This window comes from Sycon ciliatum, chromosome 7 (genome assembly GCF_964019385.1).
Source record: "Sycon ciliatum chromosome 7, ocSycCili1.1, whole genome shotgun sequence".
NCBI classification, from domain to species: Eukaryota; Metazoa; Porifera; class Calcarea; order Leucosolenida; family Sycettidae; genus Sycon; species Sycon ciliatum.
In genome coordinates this window covers 31469168-31482621 of record NC_088649.1, presented here as the reverse complement: position 1 = coordinate 31482621, position 13454 = coordinate 31469168, and the positions used below count along the sequence as shown (strand labels likewise).

Here is a 13454-nt window from a genome sequence, read left to right as displayed (position 1 = left end):
TTTGTGGTAGCACTCTAAATTTTTCAACTGAAATTATGATTCTCCTGTGTTTTATTGTGGTTGCCATGTCTTTTGCTATGACGATGCCGTTTCGGCACTTTTTTCTGTCTCCGTCTTTCACTGTTTCAGTAGTGTATACTCTTTGATGGCCTGTAGCAGACTTTTTGTTAGGGTGTAGGAGAAATAATAGCTATGAAAAGTATGAATGCCGCAGACATCACCACGCAACATGACAATTTGTTCAAGGTTTGGTTTTGTGTGTTTCCAAAATCGATTTTCACGCTCCGATCATCAGTGGAAATAGGGAACTAAAGAGATCAAGGGAAAAACAAAGGTTAAAAATCCAAAGAAGTGTGACACATGAAGGGTAACTTGTGGTAAGTATTACAAAAAGTGAGAACTAAAAGTTCCGTATTTCCACTGATGATCGGAGCGTGAAAACCAAACTTGAACAAATTGTCATGTTGCGTGGTGATGTCTGCGGCATTCATACTTTTCATAGCTAATATTAAATTTTTATCTCCACGTAGATTATTTGTAGGAGAAATATCTTCATTTTTCCTGTTTTGATAATGATAGCACATCAATATACATTGTGGTCATAATGTGTTGGCATTTGGGCTAGTTTCAACAGCAGCCCAATGGTCTGCTCTGTGTGCCATGTGATAAATTAGTTATCGCATGGTTGCTGCGGGCCATTTATAATAGGGCATATTATTGCCCCTCGAGGTTAGCCCTCGGGGCAATAATATGCCATAAGGCCCTCGCAACCAATGCGATAACATATACATATTCACCACTTTAACTTGGGGTATATACTTTGCAGGCAGGCATAGTGGGATGGTCTAAGACCATGATTGAGAAACAGAAGGTACCAGGTTCAAGTCCTGCTTGGAAGCGGAAGGATTTTTTCCAGCCGTGCTGCGACCCACAGTTAATTGGGAACTCGTGGCCTGGCACGAGGAAAACATGGATGCAGTGAATGGGATTTTCGGTCTTTGACCACTTGCTGGTGAGCTGATCTACTCACCTCCCACCGCTTTAGGAGCTGCATCTGCGCCTTGATCCTTGAAGGGTGGTGGCGTTCCTACGGATGCGGAAAACCCGGCTTCCAGCCGAGTCTCACGCGAACCGTGAAATTTTAATATACTTTGCTTTATCGCCTTCTTAGTATTTGACCCCACTAATTTCCCTGATACCTAAGCGGTCAAATATATCGCGTATTTGACTACTTAGTCAAATACACGATATATTTGACTACTTATATTTGACTCCTTAGAACTTCTTGGCTTTAGATATTTTCTCTCCAACTTAGGAAAAGAAATTTTTGAAGAAAGCAGAAATACACAAGATGGGATTTGAACCCACAACCTCGTGAATCTCAGTCACTCTTCCTTACCACCCAGCCACTGTGCTACCGATGCTGAACCTAGTTTAAACAATGATCTTGACTTTCAATGCAGTACAATGCAATAGGCTATAGTATAATACTAGAATTACAAGGATATGTCGTATATGAAGAGAAACTATTGCGTGGAGAACACGATAAATAGATTATAGACCTCATAGTTGGTCTATACAGGATATATAGACCTCGTAAAAGACCTCGGGGGACCTCGGTCTTTTACTCGGTCTATATATCCTGTATAGACCTCCTAACCGGTCTATAATCTATACATATTACCCACTTAGAGGTTGTAACTTTTCAACTTTCAAGGGACTTAGAAATTTTCTCTCTAATTGAAAAAGAAAAAAAATTGAAGAGAAGAAAGAAGTTTCAGCAGGAATCGAACCTGCAACCATAGGACTCCCAAGCACCTATCTTGACCACCCAGCCACCAGGGTGTCGATGGAGATGTTGGTTGAAAGATAGGTCTTAGGTCTGGAACACGCAATGCCACCTACACATAATTATTATTATTTAATATTAATTCAACATCTCCTGGCTCGTCAGAAGACTGCCAATATATATGAGAAGTCGTGGTAGCCAACCACCGCGAACTGAATAATAAGGAGAGAAACAAAGAGAGTACTGCAAGGGGAGGCATGACGAAAATGGTGAGATTTTTAGGACGAAGAAGCTGAAGCTTGTTGTTTTTGTTGTTGTTGTTTGTTTATTTAGAGTCGAAGAACAAACAGGCAAATTTGCCTAATTACATGATATCGACTAAAAAGGAGAATAAAGTATAAAAGGCCAGTGAAGGTAATGATACTGAGTAGAGTGGGTAATGATACTGAGTAGAGTGGGTAATGATACTGAGTAGAGTGGGTAATGATACTGAGTAGAGTGGGTAATGATACTGAGTAGAGTGGGTAATGATACTGAATAGAGTGGGTAATGACACTGAGTAGAGTGGGTAATGATACTGAGTAGAGTGGGTAATGACACTGAGTAGAGTGGGTAATGAAGGTAATGATACTGAGTAGAGTGGGTAGTAAAGTATTACATTGTAAAAGCCAGTTAGGCCAGTAAAGGTAATAATAATACAGCGGGCAGTGGCATTACTGAAAAGCAGCATGTGCTGGGAGGGATCGCATGAATCGGTGGTACTGTGGGATTTTCCTGATGTCGGGCTGGAGCCTGTTCCACATTGATACACATTGGGATGAGGCAGAATGTGTGCCAGCGGATGTCTTAGTGACTGGAAATTTAAGTGCTCGATTTCCCTGACTACGTGTAGCACGGCCGGCATTAAGAGGACTGAACATATCGGTAATCAATGTGCTGCATTTACCCTGAAGGCAGCGCCAAGTGTAGCCAAGAAGCTTGTGGCAGTACATAACTTCTAGCGAGTGCAATCGCAATTGGCAATACAGCGGCGCAGATGGGGATGCAAATGGAGCGTTGTAAACACAGCGGACTGCGCGCTTAAGTAGACGCTCTAGGCGCTTGAGATGATGTGAGGTGAGGCCAGCAGAGAAACAGTTGCTAGCATACAGGAAGTCAGGAAGGATCAGGGACTTCAGGTACGTGATGCGGCACGGGCGGGGCATGCAGCGCCTGTTTCTAAACAAGACAGCTATTTTAAAGGCAGCTCGCTTGGCGATCTGGTTGACCATTGTGGTCCACTTGAGATCTTGGTCCATGTGGACACCAAGATACTTTGCAGATTCTACTTGTGCCAGTTGAACTCCAGAGCACATAATGCTGACACGAGGATTCACAGAACGATGGGCAGGGATGAACAAAATCTGGGTTTTCCTCTCGTTTAGTACCAGGTTCCTGCTGGCAAGCCATCTGGCCAGGTGTGTAACTGTAGAAGACATACTGCGTTCCAGCTGATGTTTGTCCCTGCTACTAATATAGAGCATGATGTCATCTGCGAACTGAACTGTCCGCACACCATACGGTTGCAATTCAGCTGCCACACCACGGACATAGAGGACAAACAGCAGGGGACCAAGTACGGAACCCTGGGGCACACCACTGCTGGGCTGGAATACCTTGCTGTGCTGGTTATTATTATTATTATTATTATTTTTTCTTATTTTGTTAGGGATTTCCCAACAGGCAATGTTGCCTTTTTACTGGGAACCCTAAATGAGACTTTGTGTGAGCGCGAAACAAAGCAGGCGACTCGGCCAGGCGACAAGATGGAGGCAGCGCATTCCACCTGTCGGCACCAAGATACGCAATGGAATGGAAACCATACCGGGAGTGGCAGGCAGGCAAGACAAGAGCAGCTGTAGCTTGGCTGGTTCCCAATGACAACTCTTTGCTGCCGGTCACTTAAGTAGTCTGCCAACCAATTCAGCGCACTTCCACCAACACCAATACTGAAGAGGTCGCGGATGAGGGTGCCATGTTGAACCTTGTCGAATGCCTTCGACATGTCAACAAAGGCGGCGCAAGTTGAGAGTCCGGATTCTTCAGCATTGGCAAAGGCCTCTGATGCCATCACAACAGCATCCTCAGTTGAGTGCTGTTTCCGGAATCCGAACTGTCAATCTGGGTAGAGCCTGTGGGTGGTCAAGAATTCAGTGAGTTGCGAATGTACGATGCGCTCAAGGATCTTTGAGATAATAGGCAACAGAGAAACAGGCCTGAAATTGGTGGCCTTGGTAGGGTCGCCGCTCTTGTACACAGGGGTGATTGTTCCACTAGATCCCGTAGGTTACTGTTTGCTAGGTCGATGTATTGTGTGCTGACCCGGCACATGTGAGCATGATGCTAGTACTGACTAGACACTGTTAGGACCTGTCTAGACATGCGATTGTCTGTACCGTAGCATTAATCTAGTACATGCATGGCATGCAATACCTGCCGGATCATACGACGGAACTGGTTTACTGATTGGCTGTAGGTCTGTTCGCTTTATCAGCTGTGCTTTTGTTATAGTACCAGTTTCACTTTGGAGGGGAGAGAGGTTTTTGTCTCTTTGGAAAGGAGAGTTTTTGTCCTGGAGAGAGAACAATAGCAGAGTTAGTATGTCCGTGCCAAGGCACGATGATGTGTGCATACTATTAGTCTAGAGATTTTCGTTCAGTTACGAAGAACAGAAATAAATACAGTCTTCTTTGGAGTCCAGATTCCGTGACCGAACAACTGGTCCTTCGAGCCGGATCCGAGTCCGAGGCAGTAATCGGAGTCGATGGAAAAAAGAACGAGCGTCAGGTCGACGAAGGGTAAGCCTCCTTCGCGATATGGAGAGTGGGATAGTGTCTCCCAAGTTTCCAAGAAATCCAGTAAGGAAGCCGAACTGGAACTCGCGGCCAGGATACGCGAGAGAGAGAGAGTTGCAAGCTGCTGAGGAATTAGTCCAGCTGGAGGCTGAGGCGGTCGAAAAGAGATTGGAACTCAACAGACAGTTGGTGACCAAGCGATTGGCTGCAGACAGAGCAGCGCTGGAGTTGGAGCTCTCAGAGAAAGGCTCCACCGCGAGCAGCCGCAGGAGTCGGAGAGATGAAAGTGCACGGAGACTGTCCCACGCAGGTGTTGGACAAATGGCTCACGACAGAAGCACTCGTGCGCCATCATCAACTCCTTGAGAAGCTCAAAATTACCAGCGCAGAGTCTGGGAGAGCAGGGCGCGCCTTCAGCGTGGTGGACGCAGTTGACATCCAGCCAGCCAAGCCAAGACAAACACCAGCTGGTAGTCTGCCTCTATGCATGAGTGCTGTGGATGTGGAACGAAGAAGTCCCCAGAGCTGGCTACCAAGTAAGACCAGAACAGTGGAAGTGGAAGCTGGTCGAAGTGACGGACTGCCATCCACAGTGACACATGCACAGTCCATTGTCATTGATGGTCCAGTGAGCAGCGACAGTCAAGTACATGCAGGTATGTCTGGTGATAGTGCAGTGAATCCTGTGTTGCAGAGTAACAGTTTTGCCCCAGTAGCTGTGGCTAATACTAGTAACGACGCACAACACAGACCAGGAGAGACGGTCACTGTGCAGTCCAGCTTTGCACCTTTCACCACAACTAGTCTGAAGCCACAACTGCCCCAAGGCCCACAGTATCAGACACCAGCTAACCAGAAATATCACCCTGCTGTGACATCTCAAGTGCAGCCAAGTAGCTACACAGTCCAGCAGAAAGTGCCTAGCCAGCTTGGACAGGCCAGAGTAGTGAGTGCAAGAGGTCAATCAGCCAGACCCACAGCCAGCAGCCAGAATCCCGCAACTACTTTCTACTCACCGTATGTACAGCAGCAAAGTGCACCAGCAGCTGCGCAGAGTCAGTTGGCTACGCAGTATAGTCAGCCAGATGGACAACGTCCATATACATCACCAGCTGCGAATCCTGCAACTTTCTACACGCCATATTATGTACAGCAAAGTGCACCAGCAGCTGCACAGAGTCAGTTGGCTACACAGTATAGTCAGCCAGATGGACAACGTCCATATACATCACCAGCTGCTTACCCTCATGCCGGGACATACAGATCCCATTTGAAGCCGTTGAAGCTACCGCAGTTTGACGGAGCGCCAGTGAACTATGTCCCTTGGAGACAGAAATTCATGAGTTTGGTGGGAACAGACCCCCACACAACTGAGCACTACAAGATGGCGAGACTGAGAGAGTCACTCGCCGGAGGGAGTGCCGAGGAACTCGTCCAGGACATTATGGACGGAACAGGCGCCTTTCAAGCAGCATTGGTGGAAATAGAAGCCTGGTATGGCGGTGAGGAGCGACAACTTGAGCGTCACGAGAAAGACATCCTGACGTGGCCCAAGATTGACAACGCTAAAGCCACCGACAAGCTAAAGAAGTTTGCTCTAAAGCTGCGGAGTACCCTGGTCAACATGAAGTCGTGTGGCATTGCTCCCGGCCGTGAGCTGTATCTAGCAGCAACCCAGAAAATACCACCGACCCTCCTGCTGAGGTATTTTGAGCTGCACGAGGACCGGAACTGCGATGTTTGCAACTTTGCAGACTGGCTACTGAATCTGGTTCATATGCTGAGGAAGGTAGAGGAGAGGCAGGCAGAGACCCACAAGACACCCACATCAACGGCAGTGCTGCAAAAGTCACAGAGCCGACATGATCATCGACCACATAGAACGTTGGCAACTACAGCAGGAAATGAGACGCCAAAGGCCAGATGCAAGAAGTGCGGAGAGGGCCACGGCTTAGCTGACTGCTGGGCATTTGCCACCTTGTCAACAGCAGACAGGTGGAAATTCGTTAAGCCGTTGAATGTGTGTACCTGCTACCTGCGCTTTGCTGGCCATCGTTCTGCTGAGTGCAGGAGCAACCCATGTGCTAAGTGCGGTGGAAAACACCATGACATGCTCCACATTGTGAGACAACAGCAGAGCTACAGCAGGAAGACGGACAAAGAACCAGCCAGCATGAATCAAAGCAATCGACTGGACAGTCCACAGCGAGGCGGTGGATCACGTGAGAAGCCACAGCGTCCATCCGACACAGCAGCGACGGCCACAGCAACCACCTGCACCGCTAACACCGGGGTCCATGTTGCATTCATGACTGTGCCAGTCAAGCTGCAACACCAAGATCGGACGTATGATGCAGTGGCACTGATTGACTCGGCATCATCCACCAGCTATATCAGGGCTGACGTTGCTGAGAGCTTGGGTGTCAGCGGGCCAGATGAGCAGCTCACCACCTCAGTCCTAGGCGGAACGACAGTAACAGTCCGCCGGCAGAGAGTCAACCTGACCATCCACAGTCATGATGGTGACTACAGCACGGCGTTCCAAGCATGGACCCTGCCCGACATCACAGCTCCGCTACCGGCCGTTGACTGGCATCAGATGAGCCAACAATTCCCCCACCTCCAGCAACTACCGCTACCACAGGTCGACTCGCGGCAGGTAGACATCCTGATTGGTATCGATGTCATTGACGCACACCGAGTGCTGGAGGAGGCCACTGGGCGCGCGGGAGAGCCCATTGCACGCCGTCTACCACTCAGCTGGGTTTGCTTTGGGCCGGTGGACATGCCGACGGGTGCCACATCCGAGTGCACGCTGCACGCATCTGCAGTATGTGAGCCATTGCTCCATACACTGGTCGCTAAGTTCTGGGAGGATGACCAGGTGGGCATGCAACCACAATCTGACAAGACGATGGCTGAGATAGAAGCAGAGCACCTCGTGGCTGACAGGATGAAAATCACTGATGGTCGTGTCACGACAGGCATCCCTTGGATTCGGCCAGACCACCAGCCACAACTGCCGCCAAACCGAGCCATGGCAGAGAAGCGGCTGATCAGCCTCGAGCGATCTCTTCTCAAGAAGCCGGACATCCAAGCAGAGTACGACAGAGTCTTCCAATCATACATCGAAAAGGGATATGTGGTCCGCTGTGAGGATAGTGCCGCCAGAGACGGTGACCGATGGCTACTACCGCACTTTCCTGTCGTGTGCCACGACAAGGCGACCACGAAAGTGAGGGTTGTCTTCGATGCAGCGGCTCGTCAGCGGGGTGTGTCTCTCAATGATGAGATGTACACTGGTCCGAAACTGCAACATGACCTGATTCACGTCCTACTCAGGTTCTGCCGTGAACCGGTTACGATCGTAGGAGACATTGCAGAGATGTTCCTTCAGGTCCAGCTACAACAGCAAGATCGGCGGTACGTACGCTTCCTGTGGCGCAAGTCGACAGACGAGCAACCATCCGTTTACGAGTTTACTCGGCTCGTGTTCGGACTGAAGGCATCACCGTTCATCGCCTGCCGAGCTCTGAGGGAGGTAGCCGCACAGCATGGGGAACAGTACGACTCAGCAGCCCGAGCAGCCGTCGAGGAATCGTTCTACGTTGACGATTTCCTGAACTCACAACCATCAGTACCAGCCGGCATCTCAGTACGGCAGGGGGTGCAGGACCTGCTCCACATGGGCTCGTTTCACCTGCGGAAATGGGACAGTAACAGCCGTGACGTGCTCCGTTCTATCCCGGAGGCCGACCGAGCAGCCGACGCACTGGTGAGCAACGATGATTGCAGCGACGCCGCATCAGCTGCAGTCGTGAAGACACTTGGTGTCGTGTGGGACGCAGCGTCTGACACGTTCAGCTATCGCTACAACACACCGGACGACCAGCGGCTGACGAAACGAAGCGTCCTATCCAAGATGGCCAGCATCTATGACCCAAGAGGGCATATTTCGCCGTTTACGATAAGGGCTCGACTGCTGTTCCAGGAGGCATGCATTCTCGGCTGTTCCTGGGATGACCGTCTTCCATCAGAGCTGGAGACCAAGTGGCAGAGGTGGTTTGCAGAACTACCAGATCTAGCTGGGATCAAAGTGCCACGATGCTTCAAAAGCATGGAGCGCCAGGCTGACACCGCGAAGCTCACAGTACATACCTTCACCGATGCCTCGGCGCACGCCACTTCAGCTGTCAGTTATGTCCGCGCGGCGTATCCGGATGGTTTTGTGAAGGTCAGCCTTGCATTCGCCAAAGGCGCGGGCAACCCCAATCAAGAAAGTCACCATCCCTAAGTTGGAGTTGCGAGGTGCAGTACTTGGCCTGCGCACCAGCAAAGTTGTCAGCCAAGCCCTCGCTATTCCTGTTGCTGAACATGTGTTCTGGACCGATTCCCTCAACGTCGTGTACTGGGTGAGGAGCCATGCCAAGAACTTCACTTCAGATGTCGCCTGCCGGGTCGGTGAGATTCAAGCCGACACCAAAGCTAGCCAATGGAGACACGTACCAGGAGTCCTCAACCCAGCCGACTTCCCATCTCGAGGTATGAAAGTGCTGGACCTCGTTGGACGTCACACATGGTGGAGTGGTCCGGACTTCCTGACCAGACCGGAGGCAGAGTTGCCGCTTGTGGAGCTTGCTACCCCTCCGCAACTACCTGGTTAGCTGAAGAAGAAGCCATGTATGACATTCGCCAGCCAGGTGACGCCATCTCGACTAGATCCTGCCACATATTCGACGTGGGAGCGTCTTACCAGGGTGACTGCCTGGTGCTTACGGTTCGTACAAAATGCCCGACGGCAGACTGCGACAGTCACGAGGGGGGAAACCCACGTCGACACCGCCAACACCAGTGCCCCACTAGTTTATGTCCGTTTAGCAAGCGGTCATAAGCCAAGATCAGTAGTGACAGTACCGGTGCTGACGGCAGCAGACGTAGCAGGAGCCGAACGGCATTGGTTTGCACAGGCTCAGCTGTCGGCGTACCCAGCCACCCTTAAGCGCTTACGGGCAGGTGAGGAATTACCACCATCTGACCCTCTCTACCGGCTCAACGTGGTCCTGGATGCGACGTCACACCCTGCTCTCATGGTCGTCAACGGACGACTGGAGCATGCTGTCAACCTACCTCTTGGTGTTCTCCAGCCAGTGATCCTACCACAGCGTCACCGAGTCACTACACTACTCATCCAGCGCGAAAACGACCTCTGTTGCCATGGTGTCGGAACCCAGCACCTGCTGTCCAACCTACGACAGAGATTCTGGATTGTACATGGTACATCAGCGATCAAAAGTGTACGTGCACAATGCGTTACGTGCAGCCGACTGATGAGTAAGGCTGCGGAGCAGATCATGGGACCGCTACCCAACCATCGCACGTGTGGTTCTCTCAAACCATTTACCAGATGTGGAGTAGATTACGCAGGACCGTTCTACACAAAGCAAGGGCGTGGTCGAGTGCAGCAGAAGCGGTACATGTGCGTTTTCACCTGTTTGGAGACCAGAGCATGCCACTTGGAGATGGCCTTCTCTTTGGACACAGAAGCATTCCTGATGGCATTCTCCAGATTCATCAAGCGTCGCGGCACTCCGTCCATCATAGTGTCGGACAACGGCACGAACTTTACAGCTGCCGAGCGAGAGCTCCGAGAGGCGAGCGAAGCCATTGATCGCACGCAAGTCAGCAGGAAATTCGCTCATGAAGGAATAGAGTGGTGGTTCAATCCTCCGCGAGCACCCCACTTTGGAGGAGTATTCGAAATTGTTGTGAAAGCTGCTAAGCGTGCCATCACCACAGTACTCGCTAATGCTTCGCTTACCGACGAGGAGTTGCTGACCGCACTGATTGAAGCAGAGCATCTCATCAACACTCGTCCGCTGACTACAGTCTCAGATGATGCTCAGGATGATCAGCCCCTCACTCCCCAGCATTTCCTTGTGGGACGTATGGATGCGCCTCTGGCCAAGGAAGTGACGTTGCTTGGTGAGCATCAGCATCAGCGGAAGAGATGGGCGGCAGTACAGCGATTAGTAGACGAAGTGTGGCAGCGATGGAAAAGAGAGTTTCTACCATCCTTGAACCTCCGGAAATGCTGGCGCCAGGCCAAGAAGAGCTTGAAGGTGGGTGACGTGGTGATGTGGATGAGTCCCGGCACTCCGCGCGGACAGTGGCCATTGGGTCGCATTATGGAGACCTTCCCAGGAAAGGACAACAAGGTGCGCGTCGTGGACGTCAAGATTGGAGGCAAGATCCTGCAACGTGCCATCCATCATCTCGTTCCTTTGCCAGTTGGAAATGAGTAACAGTGATGGACATGATTATGTAGTTGTGTCACACTCGGATTGTTTTTGTTTTTTAGTGTGGTTTTCTCCTCGTGTGAGAGGGGGATATGTTCCAGTAGATCCCGTAGGTTACCGTTTGCAAGGTCGATGTATTGTGTGCTGACCCGGCACATGTGAGCATGATGCTAGTACTGACTAGACACTGTTAGGACCTGTCTAGACATGCGATTGTCTGTACCGTAGCATTAATCTAGTACATGCATGGCATGCAATACCTGCTGGATCATATGACGGAACTGGTTTGCTGATTGGCTGTAGGTCTGTTCGCTTTATCAGCTGTGCTTTTGTTATAGTACCAGTTTCACTTTGGAGGGGAGAGAGTTTTTTGTCTCTTTGGAAAGGAGAGTTTTTGTCCTGGAGAGAGAACAATAGCAGAGTTGGTATGTCCGTGCCAAGGCACGATGATGTGTGCATACTATTAGTCTAGAGATTTTCGTTCAGTTACGAAGAACAGAAATAAATACAGTCTTCTTTGGAGTCCAGATTCGGTGACCGAACAGTGATATTTCCAAGTTTCATGGATAGTGGAAATCTCCCTTCGGAAAGTGAATTGTTGAAGATGAGAGTTACTGATGGAGCTAAGAGGTCAGAGCATGCTGCTAGTACAAGAGCAGGTACGCCATCACTGCCCGTTGACTTTGTCGTATCTACACTGCTGAGCAACTTGCGTACACATGCGATGGATACTGGCTTGAAACAGCAGTGATCAGTACTTGCATGCGGACCAGAGGGGATGGACAGCACCTTTGGGCGAGTCGCATCGGTGACGATGTCCGCAAACACTTGTCCGATTTCATCCGGGGGGCATTGAGGAACAGTGTGGGTCCGTGTTCTGCCTGATACCTGGTTAATCACTCTCCATGTTTGTTTTGGCTGGCCTTCCGCATTGGCAAACTGATCCTGATAGTAGCAGGCCTTGAGTCGTCGGTTAAGCTGGTTCACATCACGTCTGGTGTGGCGGAAAGCTTCATGGTCCACAGGGTTGCAGGTTCGTAGCCATTTGCGGTGGGCCCGGTTTCGACTAGATATTGTGGCCAGCAGGTTTGCATCCATCCAAGGAACATGTGTGCGTGTTTTGGTGCGGCGGGTCCTCAAATGAGCATGTTTGTCTAGGATTGAACTCCTTAATGTATGTGCATGCTTTAATGTATGTGCATGCGTTAAGGCTAGTTGGCAAGGAAGACCAGAGAGTGTACGCAGAGAAGTTAGAAGATTTCAGAAACAGGGAGGTATTGGCACGGGGTAATGAGAAGGAATGACGTGTTGATCTGGTGGACACAAACCAGTTATACTTAGCAAAGTGTTTGGGAGCCAGGTCTAATAAGATCATGTGTACAAGGATGCAAAGATGTTGTTGGTGTCGCTCTAAGAGGGGAGGTACTGAAGTTAAACTGTAGAGACGTTGGGAGGAGAATGTTTGATCTTTGCGAAACAGGAATTTTAGAAGCAGACGCTGGTGTATTTCCAGAGTTTGAACAAGGGCCCGAGACAGACCGCACCACGCTGTGTCACAATAAATAAAATATAGGTAGAAAATACAACGTAAAGAACAATTTTCGGCAATGGTCATTTAAATGGTGGCAGTGAGGTTGCAACATGCCAAGGGAGGAGCTAACTCGCTTGCATACTGACTGGACCTGTGGGGACCAGGACATATGGTTGTCGAATATAACACCAAGGTGTTTGTGTTCACGAACAATTTTAACGTTAGCATTGGCTCCTGGAAAGTGCAACGGTTGAGTGGGCGGCGATGGGCTGATGAACATTGCTTCGGTCTTCGCGATGTTGGGCCTCAGCTTCCAAGCTTCCATCCATGCAATGGTGGAGTTAATGCCGGTCTGCATGGAGGTAACGAGGTTGGACGGCGAGCTGTCAGAGCACAACAGTGCAGTGTCATCAGCAAAAAGCCTGACGTCTGGAACTAGAGAGGGCAGATCGTTCACAAAAGTAAAAAAAAAAAAGGAGTGGACCCAGTATGGACCCCTCTGGAACACCAGACACTACAGGTAAAGCATCGGACAAGGAAGCAGAGACACGGACAGTTTGATGACGGGACGACAAATATGACGACAGCCACTGCAGAGCTGTACCACGTACTAGAAAAATGGACTCGAGCTTAGCAAGTAGGCCTCTAATTTAGAACGAGGTCTGTCTCGTTGTCCAGGAAACGACCAATCAGCGACATTCCCGCCAAGGGCCTTATCAGAGTTTAAAGCCCGTTCAATCGTTATTTTACTACTCTTGATGACGCGTCGAGGGCCTTGGATTAGTTTAAAGCCCGCTGAATATACTCTGAACTGGTGCGTACAACTCCCTGTATGCATAATAGTACGGTGCAGATAATGAACTCTGCATAACGTGTACGGTGTACTACTAAAAGCTTCGCAATTCAGAAGTGTGTACGGTTTTGCCTCCCGTGTTCTTTCATCTGTACGAATTTTCTTTGTCAACAGCTTGCGGAAACCTATAAAAAGCGAGGATCAAAGTCAT

At 49.9% G+C, this 13454-nt stretch overlaps 2 protein-coding genes across 2 annotated transcripts; both read left to right on the top strand.

Moving 5' to 3' along the window:
* Positions 1-4903: 4903 nt before the first annotated feature.
* Positions 4904-8917, top strand: LOC135821833 (uncharacterized). Its single transcript, XM_065334830.1, has one exon. It carries the CDS (start codon positions 4904-4906, stop codon positions 8915-8917), a length of 4014 nt encoding a protein of 1337 aa, XP_065190902.1.
* A 793-nt stretch (positions 8918-9710) lies between these two features.
* LOC135821832 (uncharacterized) lies at positions 9711-10925 on the top strand. Its single transcript, XM_065334829.1, has one exon. The coding sequence runs from the start codon at positions 9711-9713 to the stop codon at positions 10923-10925; it is 1215 nt and encodes a 404-aa protein (XP_065190901.1).
* Positions 10926-13454: the final 2529 nt, after the last annotated feature.